A 21627-nucleotide genomic window follows, 5' to 3' on the forward strand; every position below is an offset into this window, starting at 1 on the left:
ACACACCGTATACACACACATACACATGCACACACACACACACACACGTACGTACACACACGCACACACACACACACACACACACACACATATACACACACGCACACACACACACGCACACACACAAGGCAGCTGTGGGCCAGGAAAAACACCATGCCCCACAGGACAGGGAGAGGGAGACTCCTGGGAAAGCACATAGCGGCAAGGTGAGGTGAGACTGGACGTCTTAGATTCAGTAAAGAGGTCAATAGAACTCAAACAATGGAATTGCCATGGAAACGCGTGGGGGAAAGGGCCGTGGGGGAGAGATCCCAAGTCTCCTCGTTGCCCCCCAGCAGAAATATCCTACATTTAAGCTGTTGTCTATATGTGTATTTCCCACTATGTTGAGGTAAGAATCTGAGTATAACGCTTGTGTGGATGTCAACCCCGACACATGTTCATGTCATCATTACCAATCAACTGCATTGCAGTTAAAAAAACTAAATTGACTACCACCACCAATTTCTGTATGCTAGCTATGCTAACCAGCTTATATACGAATGGGAGTTAGCATTTAGCAGTTACTTCTTCTAAACCTTCAAAGGGAGACCTTCATATTACACAGAGAAAACAGACAAACATATATTCAAATTGGACTTAACATTGTGGGCCTGTTACAATAAATAAGTCATGACGTATTTGACGAATATCCACTGTAAGATCAGATTTGTTGAATGTGTGCCAATCTGGTCAATGTAACATCTGCATTTATCCCGTGTATGCGTATGGGAGATTTAGTTTGAACAGTCACAGACAGCATTGGCAGACCAATCTAAATGTTGGGCTGTACTGCCCCCTCTGGTTGGTCCCTCACAGTGTCATGTATTTAGATATTTGGGACATTGGGGTTTCTGCATTATGATGCATTTACTTGACAGTACATTATTTGGCAGCCGTGTTAGCACCTCATTAACAACACATGGGGAGTATTTAAACAATGCGTCTAGAATTAGAACATTATTGAACATAAAAAAATAAAAATAAAAATCTATATATGGATCTGGTCCTTCATGAGACTGCTGGTGAGTGACGAGTTTTTATTTTCCAATGGTAACTATATAACTACATAAAATACACAAATCGGTCAACAACAAAAAAATGCAACAAAAAAAAACTAGAATGAACTTCAGATTGATTTAATTGGCCATCTGAAGCCATTATGTTTGCATAATGCCATTATGCAAGCCATTGCGTTAAATGAGCATAATATGTTTCTGACTGTCTGAATTATAGCTGTTCACCACAGCATTTATTTTTGTCATTTAGCAGACGCTCTTATCCAGAGCCACTTACAGGAGCAATTAGGGTTAAGTGCCTTGCTCAAGGGCACATCGACTGATTTTTCACCTAGTCGGCTCGGGGATTAGAACCAGCGACCTTTCGGTTAATGGCACAACGCTCTTAACCACTAAGCTACCTGCCGCCATTCTAAGGTCATACATCTGAAGACATAAACGGAACCAGAGGATAAATAGTGCACTATATAGGGAATAGGGCGCAATTTCAGCTGAACAGGCCTGGTCAAAGGTAGTGCACTACATAGGGAATAGGGCGCCATTTCAGCTGAACAGGCCTGGTCAAAGGTAGTGCACTACATAGGGAATAGGGCGCCATTTCAGCTGAACAGGCCTGGTCAAAGGTAGTGCACTACATAGGGAATAGGGCGCCATTTCGACCTATAACCTGCCTTGCCACTCACTCCTAGAGGAACACACTATGACCAGACAGCTGTGTGTGCGTGCGTGTGTGTGCGTGCGTGCGTGCGTGCGTGCGTGCGTGTGTGTGTAGTGTGTGTGTGTGTGTAGTGTGTGTGTGTGTAGTGTGTAGTGTAGTGAGAGGAAATGTCATGGCCTGCCTGAGGTCAGCAGGAGGAATGGGAAGTATGCTGTTGCTGGGCTGCTGGTCAGACATAAGGCTTTAGGTTTTCCAGTAACTTAGCATGCCTCCAAAACGGCACCCTATTCCCTATATAGTGCACTACTTTTGACCAGAGTCCTATGGGTAGAGCCTTAAAGTAGTGCACTATATAGGGAAAAGGGTGTCGTTTGGGACGCAATCTTACTGTGGTCCAGACCGCATCCCTCCATCTCTCTCCCTCTATCTCCCCCCTCAAACCAGTCCTGCTATATAATGCTTCCTTACTAAATACTGCTCCACCCTTCTCTTAAAACTGAGTGCATTAAAAAGCCCTACAACACCCACACCACAGAGGAAATAAAACGCTCCTTCTCTCCCTGTTAAAACCAGCTGAAGGGGAAACCAGTACCCATTCATTCCACTTGTTCAGGTCATATGCTGTCTGTGGTTTAGTGTTAGAGCAGTCAGACTAGTAACAAACTATGAAAAGAATGGTGGAGGACTGGAGATTGATCAACAAGGTTAAGGGCATGAGACAGACAGCCAATCATATTATAGGTTATTTTGTGAATGGATTACTAGTAGATGATGGAGAGCTCTCCAGAAAGCCACAAGGGAAGAGATTTTTCTCTGAAAATAATACAATTACTTTACAAAAGGCCTATTGAATATAACAATGCAGTCGAATTCTGTATTCAACAAGGTGATAGTTGTCAAACTGTAGATCAACTTTGGGATTCTGGCTATATAAGTCTGAATTACAGCAATTGATTGGAAGTCTTGGATTGGCCATTATTTTTCATACAGATAAATGGATGAATATATGACTTGTTGCCAACTGACGGGACCTTTATTTTGAAAGTGGACTTTTATTCTCGCGCTTCCTGAGCTGTTGTCATGCGATTTATCACATAGAAATGTAATGATAATTGACCACTAGATGGCGCTATAATACAAGTTCAAACTATACATTTTATTTACATTTTTACATTTCAGTCATTTAGCAGACGCTCTTATCCAGAGCGACTTACAGTTAGTGAGTGCATACACTTTCATACTGGCCCCCCCGTGGGAAACGAACCCACAACCCTGGCGTTGCAAGCGCCATGCTCTACCAACTGAGCTACACGGCATAATCTCTCGTGGACAGATTCACGTGTAAACGGCAATAAAGTGAAAACTTTAGAAATAAATGTACTTCTGGGTAACCGAGATTAGTATAGCTTGACGCCAAATAGAGTAGACTACAGTGTCTAAATGTTTTTTTTGCAAAAGTAGCTGTCTAGCTAATTGGCTACAACAAGTACAGTGCAGAAGAAAACATTTTCCTTAGCAATTCCTGCTAGCTAAATAATTACGTTGTGAAGCCTTCCTTTCGAATTGTGTCGCTGCAAAAAACTCATTCTGTAGATACTTTAAATTGATTTTGGGACGTTCAGTTTACGGGATATTGCAACTCAATAGATGCTAGTCAGCCTGAAGTAAACACTGCAAGATATATAGCACCTCGGATCTATAAAATCTGCAATGCTGAAACAGTCATTTTCAACTATTTTCCCCGAAAAACACCTTCCCAATTAAATGTTGACTGCAAAGTAGGCCTGAATGATATCATGATGATTTGTATCAAATCGGGTGCACATTTTGTTTTGCATACTCTGCCATCACAATGCGCCGCAGTACAGAAACACAGGCTGGCCAACACAAATGTACTGCGACTAAAACTCGGCTGGGACATTGCTTTCAATGTTGATCCAATACCTGACACCAATGTAGTGGATTAGGAGGTTACCCTGACCGGGACTCAAACCCTGGTCCCAGCAACCGTCATTCCAAAACCATTATACTGTCACAATTCTCGATATATATGAGCCATGATACACTTTCTACCAAGTAGGTTAACCCTATTGGCACGATGGCATAGGGGTGTTTGCCTTTCATGACAGCGACCCGGTTTTTCCCTGCCTTGTCCTGCCGTTTGCTACCTTGGTGACAGAAGTAGGAATACCAAAAGGCTAAAATCTCTCGGGGGAGGTCGCTATGTGTTGTACAAAGGTTGTTTAGTATTATTACAAGGGGTACAACTTTTATTATACATTATGATTTATTTATTTTTACTGGCTTGCCTCACTTAAAAAAAAAAAAAAGGCCTTTGGGACAATACAATTATCCGACCTAGACTAGCTTACAACACCACAATGCAAGGCATATTGCGTTAATGTTTTCATGTGAGTACAATTCTACTCTAGGCTGTAAACTGCAGTGAAAATGTCATTTGATTAATGGCGCAAAAAGGCCTGTTATTTGAGCGTTTCACTCCATTCATTCTATTTGGATCAGTTGTGGGTCTACTCTCGACAGATTCTACGGTCTAGAAAGGCACAGTATAGGTCATTTTGGCTGTATTTGTCCTTCTGATACTGATGCGCTGTCTGTTGCAGATCATAATTTCCCCAAGTCGTCCTATAGAGTGTAGCCACATAGGTCTATGCTCCCAGCAGGCCCAGTTATTCAGGAAAGCTTAACGTGCGTTCTGCCTCATTTCCAATCCGAGCAGCTATTTCTCGACCTCAAACCTAATGCTTCAATACAGCCTAAATATTTGTCATTTAACTTTTTTAATGTATTACCTTTTTATGTGTGGCATAAACACAACCAGTCACAATGTTTTAATCTGATTAGGCCACTTCAAAAGTCTCCTGTAGGCTACCTGCGCATGTTCATCCACTCCACTCTAATATAATTCCAGCATCCAAACTGTGCACCGGCCGTTCGATGAATGGAAAGAGACATCTGTTGCAAAAAAACAAAAAAGTTTAATGACCTTCGGAGATCGTCAAACCACGCCTTCGATACTGATTAGGGAGGAATGTATTTTCTGTTTGTTGAGATTGACCTACTCTATTTGATTGTGGCGTTGAAATCACAAACCATGATGAAGCACTCGAAGTCGGAAATCAGTATGCAGTTATGCTTTGCTTATTTGTTGTGTGGTGCATTGGCACAGAAACCTGTTGGCGGAAAATTAGTTGCATGTATTGATGAACCACCCTTGCTGTCTCTGCCTGGCCGGCTCCCCTCTCTCCACTGGGATTCTCTGCCTCTGACCGTCTTACGGGGGCTGAGTCACTGGCTTGCAAGTGCTCTCCCATGCCGTCCCTAAGAGGGGTCCATCACGTCATGCCAGGCTTCTTTCGCTATCCTCGACTTGAGTGGGTTGAATCACCGTCTGGTCTTGCACCCCCTCGGGCTCATGTGGTGGGGGAGCTCTTCATTGGTTATACTCCGCCTTGTCTCAGGGTAGTAAATTGGTGGTCTGTTGATATCCCTCTGGTGGTGTGGGGGCTGTGCTTTGGCAAAGTGGGCGGGGTTATATCCTGCCTGGTTGGCCCTGTCCGGGGGTATCGTCAGATTGGGCCACAGTGTCCCCCTCCCGTCTCAGCCTCCAGTATCTATGCTGCAATAGTCTATGTGCCAGGGGGCTAGGGTCAGTCTGTTATAGCTGGTGTAATTCTCCTGTCTTATCTGGTGTCCTCCCATCTCTCTCTCTCTCTCTCTCTCCCTCTCTCTCATTTTACAGCGACTTAGAGTTAGTGAGTGCATAATTTATTTTTTTCATACTGGCCCCCTGTGGGAAGCGAACCCACAACGCTGGCATTGCAAGCGTCATGCTCTACCAACTGAGCTACAGGAGGCTGAATGCTCAACTATGAAAAGCCAACTGACATTTACTCCTGAGGTGCTGACCTGTTTCACGCTCTACAACCACTGTGATTATTATTTGACCCTGCTGGTCATCTATGAATGTTTGAACATCTTGAAGAACAATCTGTACTCTTATAATCTCCACCGACACAATAGGACTGGCCTCCCCTCAAAGCCTGGTTCCTCTCTAGGTTTCTTCCTGAGTTCCTGCCTTACTAGGTTCCTGCCTTTCTAGGTTCCTGCCTTTCTATGTAGTTTTACCTAGCCACCATGCTTCTACATCTCCATTGATTGCTCTTTGGGATTTTAAGCTGGGTTTCTGTATAAGCATTTGTTTTACATCTGCTGATGTAAAAATGGCTTTATAAATACATTTGTTTGATATTTGTATATACAGAAAAGCATTCAAAATGTTGGAAATCTGATTCCCCCCCTAGCTGATCATTGTCTGATCGTAGTGTAATGAGACAGGCAGGGAGAGTGAGCCCGTCCGTGGTGGTCGGCGAACCCCCAACCTTCTGGCCCGTAGCCTTGCGTGGCATCGACTGTGCCACAAAAACATGCTGAAGTGGGCAAGTCGATATCCACGTTCATAAACACAGGGTTGCTACAGTTATTGTTTTTATTTTATTTGTGTTGTGACAATCATTATTTTAGAGTAAATGTTATGAGGGGGAGGGTGTGCAAATGTTTTTACAGTAAAACAGGGGGGGCCGAGGGTCATTTGAAAATATTGTTAATGTCATTTCAAGGTCATGTGTCGCCTACAGTTTCAGCCTAACCAATATAGTAAACATGACGGGCTATGACATCAGCGCCCCACCGACACACCCTGAGTGTTGACGATTCATCACGCAGGTAGCTGAGCATAGAACTCTGATTCATCACGCAGATAGCTGAGCATAGAACTCTGATTCATCACGCAGGTAGCTGAGCATAGAACTCTGATTCATCACGCAGGTAGCTGAGCATAGAACTCTGATTCATCACGCAGGTAGCTGAGCATAGAACTCTGATTCATCACGCAGGTAGCTGAGCATAGAACTCTGTAGAGAAACCAGATTTAGACATTGCATATCATTTAAGAGTTCCATTTCACGTCATGCTGTTCATAGAAGTACGTTTCTCACAGTTATTTATCCCAGGAAACAGGAGTGGTAAATCTTGGTAACTCTGTTCCCTAACAGTGTGAGCTGATCGCAGATATTACTACTGCATATATTACTACAGCATATATTACTACAGCATATATTACTACTGAATATATTACTACAGCATATATTACTACTGAATATATTACTACAGCATATATTACTACTGAATATATTACTACAGCATATATTACTACTGAATATTACTACAGCAGATATTACTACAGCATATATTACTACTGAATATATTACTACAGCATATATTACTACTGAATATATTACTACAGCAGATATTACTACTGAATATATTACTACAGCAGATATTACTACAACATATATTACTACTGAATATATTACTACAACAGATATTACTACAACATATATTACTACTGAATATATTACTACAGCATATATTACTACTGAATATATTACTACAGCATATATTACTACTGAATATATTACTACAGCAGATATTACTACAACATATATTACTACTGAATATATTACTACAGCATATATTACTACTGAATATATTACTACAGCATATATTACTACTGAATATATTACTACAGCAGATATTACTACAACATATATTACTACTGAATATATTACTACAACAGATATTACTACAACATATATTACTACTGAATATATTACTACAGCATATATTACTACTGAATATATTACTACAACATATATTACTACTGAATATATTACTACAGCATATATTACTACTGCATATATTACTACAACAGATATTACTACTGAATATATTACTACAGCAGATATTACTACAACATATATTACTACTGAATATATTACTACAGCATATATTACTACTGCATATATTACTACAACAGATATTACTACAGCATATATTACTACTGCATATATTACTACAACAGATATTACTACAGCATATATTACTACTGAATATATTACTACAACAGATATAATACTAACACCCTTGCCTTTCTTTCTAGCTTCTCTTAGGCCCTACTAGCATTGACTTTGCTGATAGCGGCTTTATTTAAGGAAAAGCTTTACTTACGATGACTGTGATATGTGATTGTCTTACCTGCTGTAGCTACGTTAAGATGAACTAAGTCGATAAGAGCGTCTGCTAAATGACTAAAATGTTTTACTAAAACAAACTGTAAATCAGTGTTTTGGATCAGTAGACAGTATGTATTTAATTGCAGTAATAACACCAGCATGCTGTTTAAATAAATATGCCATTTAGCAGACGCTTTTATCCAAAGCGACTTACAGTCATGCGTGCATACATTTTTTTTTGTGTATGGGTGGTCCCGGGGATCGACCCCACTACCTTAGCGTTACAAGCGCCGTGCTCTACCAGCTGAGCTACAGAGGACCACACCTGGAGTTTTGAATGCTATTCTGTATTTACAAATATCAACACCTGTTCTCTGCAGGTGGTGGCGACACGTTCCGTCTGCTGAAATGTCACTAAGACAACAACGAAACAACGTGGTGTCTGATATCAACAAGAGGGTTCTGCAGGTTAGTCATACCACATCTAATCTCTCATGGACGGACACCCGTAATGTAGGCTGGTGTCGTAGCGTCTGTCAACAGACTGTGGGATGCGATGACTAACGAGGAACGTTGTTCCGGAGCACAGTTTCTTTCCGTCACTGATCATTTGGACAAATCAGGATTTTTGCTGGTGTTTGCATCTTTTGAATTTGGGGAGGGGAGCTTCGGCTGAGAGTTTCCGTTTAGGGGGAGGGGATCTTCGGCTAAGACGGGGGTAGAGACTTCATTAGTGTTTCCTCCAGACGTAACGCTTGGCATTCAGGCCAAAGAGCTCAATCTTGGTTTCATCAGACCAGAGAATCTTGTTTCTCATGGTCTCAGAGTCCTTTAGGTGCCTTTTGGCAAACTCCAAGCGGGCTGTCATGTGCCTTTTACTGAGGAGTGGCTTCCGTCTGGCAACTCTATCATAAAGGCCTGATTGGTGGAGTGCTGCAGAGATGATTGTCCTTCTGGAAGTTTCTCCCATCTCCACAGAGGAACTCTAGAGCTCTGTCAGAGTGACCATCAGGTTCTTGGTCACCTCCCTGACCGAAGCCCTTCTCCCCCGATTGCTCAGTTTGGCCGGGCGGCCAGCTCTAGGAAGAGTCTTGGTGGTTTCAATCTTGTGTTCGTGGGGACCTTCAATGCTGCAGAAATGTGTTGGTACACTTCCCCAGATCTGTGCCTCGACACAATCCTGTCTCGGAGCTCTACGGACATTCCTTCGACCTCATCACTTGGTTTTTGCTCTGACATGCACTGTCAACTGTGGGACCTTATATAGACAGGTGTGTGCCTTTCCAAATCATGTCCAATCAATTGAATTTACCACAGGTGGACTCCAATCAAGTTGTAGAAACATCTGAAGGACGATCAATGGAAACAGGATCCACCTGAGCTCAATTTCGAGTCTCATAGCAAAGGGTCTAAATACTTATGTAAATAAGGTTTTTCTGTTTTTTATTTTATTTTCTAAAAACCTGTTTTTGCTTTGTCATTATGGGGTATTGTGTGTAGATAGATTTGATTTATTTTATCCATTTTAGAATGAGGCTGTAACGTAACAAAAGTCAAGGGGTCTGAATACTTTCCGGAGGCACTGGAACATCAAACTAAATGAAGTGAGGTGTAGCCTGCCGTGGAACATCAAACTAAATGAAGTGAGGTGTAGCCTGCCGTGGAACATCAAACTAAATGAAGTGAGGTGTAGCCTGCCGTGGAACATCAAACTAAATGAAGTGAGGTGTAGCCTGCCGTGGAACATCAAACTAAATGAAGTGAGGTGTAGCCTGTCGTGGAACATCAAACTAAATGAAGTGAGGTGTAGCCTGTCGTGGAACATCAAACTAAACGAAGATCCATAATAAAACCAAAGTGAGAAGAAACAGGTGAAGAAGTGTATAAAGTGTTACTGTTTGATTGGTGTGACTCCTGTCTAATGTGAACAACAAATGAGCTGATCACTCAATATTAGTCAATTCATTCTTGAAGTCCTTTTATACAAAACATTTTACATTTACACAGAGACGTGTGATTTGTCTTACAACTACACGCGTAGGAAAATGGGCATATTACAGTTGAAAACCCTAGTTATATATTAACTGCCCTACATTTATAGAACAAAAACAACACATCAATTAATTATTCCTCAAAAGAATTCATATGAATATACAACCCTCCCCATAGCATTAATAATGTCCTGCTATCAACACCTTGCAGTAGCCACACAAAATTATTTTTAAACACTCCAATCAAGCCGTATCTTTCAAGACCATACAATATTATTATTATTAATAACTCTATCCCTCTCAGTTACACCACATATCATAATCGCTGTCTCATATTCACATTGTTGCAGCGATTCATTTAACTGAAAGTCCAGTGCACTAAGGCTACGTCTACACAGGCAGCCCAATTCTGATCTCCCCCCCCCACACTAATTGGTCTTTTGACCAACCATATCAGATCTTTTCACATCAGATTTTTGTCAGAGCTGATCTGATCAGTCCAAAGATCAGAATTGGGCTGCCTGTGTAAACGCAGCCTCTAAGACGCAGAAAAAAAGAAACAGAAGAAAAATGAGAGAGAAAGAGAGAGTCTGGAAGACAGCACTTAATCAAATCACTATTTTTTTTGCTCCTCCCATCCATATCGTATCGTACAGCAGTGTTGTCCAGATGCAGCTATATACAGCCAGGTGCCCAGGAGAACTACAGCTGATCCTATATCACCGCTCTTATTCTGAGATGCTGTGTGAATACATACAGGACCAGGGGCCCTATCCATAAAGCATCTCAGAAAAAGGTCCTAAGAATCCTGTTAAAACCTGGTGTAAGACAAAAAAAATAACTCCTAGCTCAGAGTAGGTTTTAGGATGTTAAGACTCTGTCCAGACAAACTCTGAGCCACGAGTAAAATCAACTCATAAAAGTTATCTCAGCTGGTAAATCACGACAGTTTGAGGTACTGCAAAGGAAAGCTGATGATGACATTGACGTTGTTGCAAACGATGGGGAATAACCAATCGCGATGAGGCATCGCCAGATGTGAACTCTACAGCACGCTTCAGACGACCACGGTGAATGTAACTCTACATTTAACGTTGCAAGGGTAAAACGTTTGATATCATTTTCGCCTGACGATCACTTTACTTACTCTTTAATTATTGGCTAATAATGTTGGCACGCATAACCCTTTTTGAACAAATTCTAATATTTTTGATAATGTGATGCATGTGTGCATATTGCAATCATACAGTGTGATGGTTGTTAAAAGCGGAATTTTGATAACAAATAGAATATTACTGTTATATCAACACACAGGTCACTCCATTCAACAATTCTAAACTGCTTTTGGCACAGTGTAGGCATCAAGTCACTTGCCGATAATGTTTCCTGAAACATTTGAAAGGTTTATCATTAATCGGCAAACACATAGCCCCCTAGATGCTGTCAGTTGCCATCTCATAGGCATGCCCACCGTAGGGATCTTTTTTTATTTTATTTACAATCTGATAGTGCACTCCAAAGGAATGAACTTGAAATAACATGACGTAGGTTAGATGAAATATTCAAATGAAAAATGTGATTATTTATTAGCCCTAGTGGTTATAATTATTTAGGCGTATCATTTGAATGAGGCCTCTTGTGAAATCATTGTCAAAAGTGCAAGAGACATGTAGGTCTAGATTATTTATGGGTTGATCATAGAAATATCAAAACATTCTTTGCTCCCAACTCCAAAGCAATTGCCCGTCTATGGTGCAGGAAACACTGACTAGCTACCTTTTTCTAAGACACCTGCAGGTAACTCTTAACTGGTTAGGACAGTTAAGAGTTTAGGTCTCCTAAATATCTGCTGACTAGGTGGGACTCATATGATTGGTAATTTGATCCATCAGAGTAAAATGCCTCTATTCTCAGCACTTATGTCCAAATTTCTACTCTTGAGATGCTCTGTGGATACGGGCCCTGGTGTTGTATTGAAGCCTGGGGACCTCTAGGGGGTGCTGCAGGTCTCAGGCGTCAGTGTTCCTGTCACCGTTCTCCTGCGGTGCCAGCTGTTCCTTCTCCGTGGCGTCCTCCTGGGGCGGGCGTACACGCTTGAAGAAACCCAGCTATTGAAGGGGAGGAGGGGGCACAGACAATTAGGATCCTGCGTCCTATAATATTACTAATAATCTATTCAACTTTTATAGCGCTTTTCATTACAGAAAGAATCTCAAAGCGCTGTTATCTGGGCAGGCACATGCAGTGTACACAGAGCTATCTCAACTGCTTAGAAATCCATCCACTCCTTGTCAGGACTTAACTTGACAGGTGAAAACAAGATGGTGGAAGCTCACCATTAGGCTGGCTTTTATCTGCTCAGATCTGTCAGATCAGTTTAATATTTGGACATTTAAAGTTTATTTGGATAGGGACAAGTACGAACATTGACACATTGAACAAACAATCGTCCCATGCATTGCACTATAGGGTAAATCCATTTGAATTAAGTCAATTGTATTATCCATATTTCTATGATTTCAACAGTTTTCCTATGGTGGATTGACTGTGTGATATAAAAAAACAGATATCCCATTCAAGTCAACATTCTCTGATGTGTGGACCTCCAACCATCTTTGTGGTACCATTTGAAAGTTGAAATGTAAATGTTATTCCCAAAACATGACACCCTCTCTGTTTTCAAGAGCATGTTGTCTCAACCGATGGCGGGCGCAACACAAACACCCGATGGCGGGCGCAACACAAACACCCGATGGCGGGCGCAACACAAACACCCGATGGCGGGCGCAACACAAACACCTGAGATGATGTAAAATAGGCTTTAAGCTACAACACATGCGAATATGGAAAAAAATATGAGTTTACACATTTTTTGATAATTGACGTTTAAGGTTAGAAAATGACCATTTCTATTAAAAAAAAACATTTAAAGAAATTATAAAATAGTTTGTAAACCCTGTTTGTAAGCTTTTAAATGATATCAATCTCAACCATTTATATTTTCCAGTGATTAAAACATGGATGTCTCATTGTACTTTGGGTTATGCAAAATAGGTTAACTTTGAGCACCTTTATCTCATGAATGTTTTGGCATTCAGGTCCAAAAAGTCACTTTCTGAGCACTTCTACAATGGGCAAATACGTATGGAAGGTTTCGTTCTAATCGAAAGGTGTGCTGCAAAATGTGATTAAAATCAAATGGATTCACCCTATAGTGTTTCTAGCTTACGCTGATTTTCAACACTGGCCCCTAGATTTACTTTTATGGAAACAAGAGAGGATAGGAGACAAGGGGAGGATAGGAGGCAAGGGGAGGATAGGAGGTGAGGATAGGATAGGGGAGGATAGGAGACAAGGAGAGGATAGGGGAGGATAGGAGGATAGGGGAGGATAGGAGGCAAGGGGAGGATAGAAGGATAGGGGAGGAAAGGAGGCAGGGGGAGGATAGGAGGCAAGGGGAGGATAGGAGACAAGGGGAGGATAGGGGAGGATAGGAGGCAAGGGGAGGATAGGAGAAAAGGGGAGGATAGGGGAGGATAGGAGGCACGAGGAGGATAGGAGGCAAGGGGAGGATAGGAGGATAGGGGAGGTTAGGAGGCAAGGGGAGCATAGGAGGATAGGGGAGGATATGAGGCAAGGGGAGGATAGGGGAGGATAGGAGGCAAGGGGAGGATAGGAGACAAGGGGAGGATAGGAGAAAAGGGGAGGATAGGGGAGGATAGGAGGCACGAGGAGGATAGGAGGCAAGGGGAGGATAGGAGGATAGGGGAGGATAGGAAGATAGGGGAGAATAGGAGGAGAGGGGAGGATAGGGGAAGATAGGAGGATAGGAGGCAAGGGGAGGTTTGGAGGATAAGGGAGGATAGGAAGATAGGGGAGAATAGGAGGATAGGGGAGGATAGGAGGCAAGGGGAGGATAGGAGGCAAGGGGAGGATAGGAGGCAAGGGGAGGATAGGAGGATAGGGGAATAGGGGTGGATAGGACGATAGGGGAGGATAGGAGGCAAAGGGGGGATATGAGCATAGGGGAGGATAAGAGAAAAGGGGGGATATGAGGATATGGGAGGATAGGAGGCAAGGGGAGGATAGGAAGATAGGGGAGGATAGGAGGCACGGGGTGGATAGGAGACAAGGGGTGAATAGGAGAAAAGGGGAGGATAGGAGACAAGGGGAGGATAGGAGACAAGGGGAGGATAGGAGACAAGGGGAGGATAGGCGGCAAGGGGAGGATAGGAGGCAAAGGGAGGATGGGGAGGATAGGGGAGGATAGGAGGCAAGGGGGGGTTAGGAGGATAGGGGAGGATAGGAGGCAAGGGGAGGATAGGAGGATAGGGGAGGATAGGATGATAGGGGAGGATAGGAGACAAGGGGAGGATAGGAGGCAAGGGGAGGATAGGAGGATAGGGGAGGATAGGAGGATAGGGAGGATAGGGAGGATAGGAGGATAGGGGAGGATAGGAGGATAGGAGGATAGGGGAGGATAGGAGGATAGGTGGGGATAGGAGGATAGGGGAGGATAGGAGGATAGGGAGGATAGGTTTGGCTCACCTTGTACATGATGAAGATGAGTAAAGCCAGCAGCAGTAGTCCAGCCAGCACAGCCAGGGCCACCACCCACCCAGGGACAGGTTCAGGCTCCGATTTCACCCAGATCACTGACATACTTATCTGGGGGACACATCACAGGGTTTACAATACAACACATCTTTATTCATCCAACACACAGAGACAATGGAAACTACCTATTTGCTGTGGTAGTACCCAGCCACAACAAACCATTTAGGACCCTGTGGACTCTGGTCAAAAGTAGTGCACTATATAGAGACTAGGGTTCCATTTCAGAGGCAGACCTGGTTTATCCCCATGATGCCTTCATGTGACTCACCGTAGTGGTGTTGGAGGGCAGCTCAGACACCAGGTTCTTGTTATAAGGCATCTCTATGACGCTGAAGGAAGCGGAGGATCTCACGGTGAACGATCGGTTCTGGCTCTCAGTCTGAATGAAAGAAACACATCCATCACAGCTCTATTTTATTACATCAAACGGTAGCCAGGCTTTTCTTTAAGTTATGGCCCATATAGCTAGCCTGTGGTGCCAGATATATTTAAGTTATGGACCATATAGCTAGCCTGTGGTGCCAGATTATTTAAGTTATGGACCATATAGCTAGCCTGTGGTGCCAGATATATTTAAGTTATGGACCATATAGCTAGCCTGGTGGTGCCAGATATATTTAAGTTATGGACCATATAGCTAGTCTGGTGGTGCCAGATCTATTTCAGCTATGGCTCATATAGCTAGCCTGGTGGTGCCAGATATAGTGTGATGCGTCTAACGAGCATACCAAGCATACAGTATGCTTCAACCAGGTGTCCCTGGCTCTTGCTCATTATGACACACTGTAGCAACATGTCTTGAAATGGAAATCAGAAACTGCATTTCTCATTAGACAGATAGTACACCTCCAATGTTTCAGTCCCGTTTGGTACCTAATGAGCACAACCCTGCTGTATGCTCCACCTAGGTGGAATGTCTCACCTTGAGGAAGGTGGCCACCCCCAGTGTGGAGTGGACGTACGATACAACACAAACACATCTGGGACCGCCAGGCTAGTATTTAACCTCTAGGGCCCTCAAACTAAACTCCATACCTCCAAGCCAGTTCCACTGCATTGTTTCCCTCTAATCAGAGACTGATTTAGACCTGGGACACCAGGTGGGTGCAATTAATTATCAGGTAGAACAGAAAACCAGCAGGCGCCGGACCTCGTATTGTAAGAGTTGAGTACCCCTCCCGAGGGGCGAAGTGGTCTAAGGCACTGCATCGCTAGAGATCCTGGTTCGAATCCAGGCTCTGTCGTAGCTGGCCGCGACCGGGAGACCCATGGGGCGGCGCACAATTGGCCCAGCGTCGTCCAGGGTAGGGGAGGGAATGGCCGGCAGGGATGTAGCTCAGTTGGTAGAGCGTGGCGTTTGCAACGCCAGGGTTGTGGGTTCGATTCCCACGGGGGGTATAATTTTTTTTTTAAATAATCTATAATCTAACTGTAAGTCGCTCTGGATAAGAGCGTCTGCTAAATGACTAAAATGTAAATGTACCCCCTGCTCTAGGCTATAACAGACAGGAGTCTCACCTTGAGGAAGGTGGCCACCCCCAGTCTGGAGTGGATGAAGAGGATAGTACTCTGACCTCTCTCCACACGGCCCACCTGACACCGGATCTTCAGGCACTGGGCCTTCGAACAGTCCTGAGTGAGGAGACACACATTCAGAGTGACACACAATCCATACAGGTACTGTAGCCAGCAGAGTTAGCAATTCAGGAAGTACATTTCAGACTTGCAGTTTACTTCCTGAATCAACTGAATTTAAATGGAATTGATCCTAAACTCTGGTAGAGTTGAAGTCGGAAGTTTACATACACTTAGGTTGGAGTCATTAAAACTCGTTTTTCAACCACTCCACAAATTTCTTGTTAACAAACTATAGTTTTGGCAAGTCGGTTAGGACATCTACTTTGTGCATGACACAAGTCATTTTTCCAACAATTGTTTACAGACAGATTATTTCACTTATAATTCACTGTATCACAATTCCGGTGGGTCAGAAGTTTACATATACTAAGTTGACTTGGAAAACAGCTTGGAAAATTCCAGAAAATGATGTCATGAATTTAGAAGATTCTGATAGGCTAATTTACATCATTTTAGTCAATTGCAGATGTACCTGTGGATGTATTTCAAGGCCTACCTTCAAACTCAGTGCCTCTTTGCTTGACATCATGGGAAAATCTAAAAAAATCAGCCAATTTTTTCTGTAGATCTCCACAAGTCTGGTTCATCCTTGGGAGCAATTTCCAAATGCCTGAAGGTACCACGTTCATCTGTACAAACAATAGTACGCAAGTATAAACACCATGGGACCACGCAGCCGTCATACCGCTCAGGAAGGAGACGCGTTCTGTCTTCTAGAGATGAACGTACTTTGGTGCGAAAAGTGCAAATCAATCCCAGAACAACAGCAAAGGACCTTGTGAAGATGCTGGAGGAAACAGGTACAAAAGTATCTATATCCACAGTAAAACGCGTCCTATATTGACATAACCTGAAAGGCCGCTCAGCAAGGAAGAAGCCACTGCTCCAAAACAGCCATAAAAAAGGTTTGCAACTGCACATGGGGACAAAGATCGTACATTTTGGAGAAATATCCTCTGGTCTGATGAAACAAAAATAGAACTGTTTGGCCATAATGACCATCGTTATGTTTGGAGGAAAAAGGGGGTTCTTGCAAGCCGAAGAACACCATCCCAACCGTGAAGGACGGGGGTGGCAGCATCATGTTGTGGGGGTGCTTTGCTGCAGGAGGGACTGGTGCACTTCACAAAATAGATGACATCATGAGGAAGGAAAATTATGTGGATATATTGAAGCAACATCTCAAGACATCAGTCAGGAAGTTAAAGCTTGGTCACAAATGGGTGTTCCAAATGGACAATGACCCCAAGCATACTTCCAAAGTTTTGGCAAAATGGCTTAAGGACAACAAAGTCAAGGTATTGGAGTGGCCATCACAAAGCCCTGACCTCAATCCTATAGAAAATGTGTGGGCGGAACTGAAAAAGCGTGTGCGAGCAAGGAGGCCTACAGACCTGACTCCATTACACCAGCTCTGTCAGGAGGAATGGGCCAAAAATCATCCAACTTATTGTGGGAAACTTGTGGAAGGCTACCCGAAACGTTTGACCCAAGTTAAACAATTTAATGGCAATGCTACCAAATACTAATTGAGTGTATGTAAACTTCTGACCCACTGGGAATGTGATGAAAGAAATAAAACCTTAAATAAATAATTATCTCTACTATTATTCTGACATTTCACATTCTTAAAATGAAGTGGTGATCCTAACTGACCTAAGACGGGGAATTTTTACTAGGATTAAATGTCAGGAATATTGAAAAACTGAATTTAAACGTATTTGTCTAAGGTGTATGTAAACTTCCGACTTCAACTGTATATGGACAGTACATCATTAGCCAGGTAATCATGCCATTACCAGGGTTTCCAGGTCTCCCTCCATCTCTTTCCTCTCCAGCTCTCTGCGGTGAACATGGTTCCTGTTCCTCCCCTCTGTACCGTCTCCACCGGTGGAAGCTGTACCATTCGTCTCTCCTGACAGAGGATTCTAGAACAGACAGAGAGAGAGAGAGGAAATCCCTTCAATAACTTAAGATTATTATTTGTCACCAAAAGCAACGTAGGCTCCATCTCAATTGTTTAACAATCTGTTCCCTCATTGTCTCCTCCCCTTCATCTGAACTGATGGAAAATACTGACTGGTGTAACAACGCAGTGGCAGCTTAGTTTATAACTTATCACCAGGCTGACGTTCACCTGGTCACCAGGCTGACGTTCACCTGGTCACCAGGCTGTGACGTTCACCTGGTCACCAGGCTGTGACGTTCACCTGGTCACTTCTTTCAGATCAGTGCAATAAAGGGGGAGGAGGCAAGGAGAGGACAGACTGTTCGGACCGTTTGAAAAAGAGCCAGTGTCTATGGCTGAAATGGAAGTGAGAGAAGGCGACGTACTGAGACATTGAGCGGGTTGATCTCCATGTCCGTACTGCAGTTCATTCCTCCGTCCCCGTCCACCTCCAGCTTGGTGATGTAGAGCAGAGAGCCGTTGTTGAACCTGTAGGGCCACTCGATGTCCAGCATGGCCTTGCTGAAGGTGCTGGGGCCTCTGTTACGCAACTGGAAACAAGACAGATTAGCCGGTTAAAAGAGGGCTTCGCTGACTTTATCACGCCGATTTAATGGTATTATGTGAAAAGGTCAGCTGTGTCAGTTTACATTCGTCAGTTGACATTCATCTACAGATAAATTACATGGTGGGTCTAACGTCATGACATGGAACCCAATATAGTGCAATTCGACCAGCCTATATAGCGAATAGGGTGCAATTTGACCAGCCTATATAGGTTAAAGGGTGCAATTTGACCAGCCTATATAGGGAATAGAGTGCAATTTGACCAGTCTATATAGGGAATAGAGTGCAATTTGACCAGCCTATATAGGGAATAGGGTGCAATTTGACCAGCCTATATAGGGAATAGGGTGCCATTTGACCAGCCTATATAGGGAATAGGGTGCCATTTGACCAGCCTATATAGGGAATAGGGTGCCATTTGACCAGCCTATATAGGGAATAGAGTGCCATTTGACCAGCCTATATAGGGAATAGGGTGCAATTTGACCAGCCTATATAGGGAATAGGGTGCAATTTGACCAGCCTATATAGGGAATAGGGTGCAATTTGACCAGCCTATATAGGGAATAGGGTGCAATTTGACCAGCCTATATAGGGAATAGGGTGCCATTTGACCAGCCTATATAGGGAATAGGGTGCAATTTGACCAGCCTATATAGGGAATAGAGTGCAATTTGACCAGCCTATATAGCGAATAGGGTGCCATTTGACCAGCCTATATAGGGAATAGGGTGCAATTTGACCAGCCTATATAGGGAATAGAGTGCCATTTGACCAGCCTATATAGGGAATAGAGTGCAATTTGACCAGCCTATATAGGTTAAAGGGTGCAATTTGACCAGCCTATATAGGGAATAGGGTGCCATTTGACCAGCCTATATAGGGAATAGAGTGCCATTTGACCAGCCTATATAGGGAATAGAGTGCCATTTGACCAGCCTATATAGGGAATAGGGTGCCATTTGACCAGCCTATATAGGGAATAGAGTGCCATTTGACCAGCCTATATAGGGAATAGAGTGCCATTTGACCAGCCTATATAGGGAATAGGGTGCCATTTGACCAGCCTATATAGGGAATAGGGTGCCATTTGACCAGCCTATATAGGGAATAGGGTGCCATTTGACCAGCCTATATAGGGAATAGAGTGCCATTTGACCAGCCTATATAGGGAATAGAGTGCAATTTGACCAGCCTATATAGGGAATAGAGTGCCATTTGACCAGCCTATATAGGGAATAGGTGCCATTTGACCAGCCTATATAGGGAATAGGGTGCCATTTGACCAGCCTATATAGGGAATAGAGTGCCATTTGACCAGCCTATATAGGGAATAGAGTGCCATTTGACCAGCCTATATAGGGAATAGAGTGCCATTTGACCAGCCTATATAGGGAACAGGGTGCCATTTGACCAGCCTATATAGGGAATAGGGTGCCATTTGACCAGCCTATATAGGGAATAGAGTGCCATTTGACCAGCCTATATAGGGAATAGAGTGCCATTTGACCAGCCTATATAGGGAATAGAGTGCCATTTGACCAGCCTATATAGGGAATAGAGTGCCATTTGACCAGCCTATATAGGGAATAGGGTGCCATTTGACCAGCCTATATAGGGAATAGAGTGCCATTTCAGACACAGACACAGTGTCATGGCTGACCTCATAGATGTGCAGTATCTGTGGACCGATGTCGTCTCCTACGACAGGGTTATCTTTGGGCTGCCAGTTAGCAATGGGCAGGAAGACCTGGTCAGGAACCGACACCCTGCAGCAGAGAGAATGGGGTATTGGGGTTCACAACTGGGCAAAATACAGATTTATAAAGTACATTCTGCATTTCTTCACATTCTGTCAATGTAAGCATGAATCAGTAAAGCCATTACTCTATCAGAGGTGGTAGGGCACATCAGTACTGTCTTTGCTAAGCAGACATGTATCATGGATACACAAGCTTATCAAGAATACATACATTCCATCAGGCTAAACCCTTCTGTGCTAAACCCCTTTGTGCTAAACCCCTTTGTGCTAAACCCTTCTGTGCTAAACCCTTCTGTGCTAAGCCCTTCTGTGCTAAACCCTTCTGTGCTAAGCCCTTCTGTGCTAAGCCCTTCTGTGCTAAACCCTTCTGTGCTAAGCCCTTCTGTGCTAAACCCTTCTGTGCTAAGCCCTTCTGTGCTAAACCCTTCTGTGCTAAGCCCTTCTGTGCTAAGCCCTTCTGTGCTAAACCCTTCTGTGCTAAGCCCTTCTGTGCTAAACCCTCAGCTCTGAGGCACAGACAGACACAGCTGAAGGCCCCACCTGGGATTTGAGCCGGCAGACATTTACAAGCACTGCTTTGCTGTTATTATTTGTTTAGATGTTATAGGTTATAAAGAACAATCATCTAAATGCAATCTGCACTTTATGATGTACAGCGCCTTCGGGAAGTATTTAGACCCCTTTACTTTTTCCACATTTTGTTAAGTTACAGGCTTATTATAGGCTTATTATAGGGCGGCAGGTAGCTTAGTGGGTAAGAGCGTTGTGCCAGTAACCGAAAAGTCGCTGGTTCTAATCCCCGAGCCGACTAGGTGAAAAATCTGTCGATGTGCCCTTGAGCAAGGCACTTAACCCTAATTGCTCCTGTAAGTCGCTCTGGATAAGAGCGTCTGCTAAATGACTAAAAATTTAATGTAAAATGTAATTCTAAAATGGATTAAATAGTTTTTTTTCCCCTCATCAATCTAAACACAATACCCCATAATGACAAAGCAAAAATAGGTTTTTATAAATTTCAGAAAATTTACATAAGTATTCAGACCCTTTACTCAGTACTTTGTTGAAGCACCTTTGGCAGCGATTTCTGCCTCGAGTCTTCTTGGGTATGACGCTACAAGCTTGGCACACCTGTATTTGGGGAGTTTCTCCCATTCTTCTCTGCAGATCCTCTCAAGCTCTGTCAGGTTGGATGGGGAGCGTTGCTGCACAGCTATTCTCTGGTCTCACCAGAGATGTTCGATCGGGTTCAAGTCCGGACTCTGGCTGGGCCACTCAAGGACATTCAGAGACTTG

The 21627-nt window shown here is 43.3% G+C and overlaps 1 protein-coding gene across 1 annotated transcript in view; it reads right to left on the minus strand.

The window, feature by feature from the left end:
• Positions 1–9764: 9764 nt before the first annotated feature.
• The window catches only part of LOC311122499 (integrin alpha-V-like), a gene marked incomplete at its 5' end in the record, with an annotated part of 39096 nt that continues 27233 nt past the window's right edge, over positions 9765–21627 (minus strand). Inside the window, 7 exons of the mRNA XM_084196840.1 lie at positions 9765–11910; positions 14351–14470; positions 14688–14798; positions 15938–16051; positions 17857–17985; positions 18392–18556; positions 20236–20341. Of these exons, the coding sequence (XP_084052966.1) occupies positions 11812–11910; positions 14351–14470; positions 14688–14798; positions 15938–16051; positions 17857–17985; positions 18392–18556; positions 20236–20341 (844 nt within the window). The remainder of the gene's footprint in view (positions 11911–14350; positions 14471–14687; positions 14799–15937; positions 16052–17856; positions 17986–18391; positions 18557–20235; positions 20342–21627) is intronic.

This window comes from Coregonus lavaretus, assembly GCF_964263955.1.
Source record: "Coregonus lavaretus genome assembly, contig: HAP1_SCAFFOLD_4549, whole genome shotgun sequence".
NCBI classification, from domain to species: Eukaryota; Metazoa; Chordata; class Actinopteri; order Salmoniformes; family Salmonidae; genus Coregonus; species Coregonus lavaretus.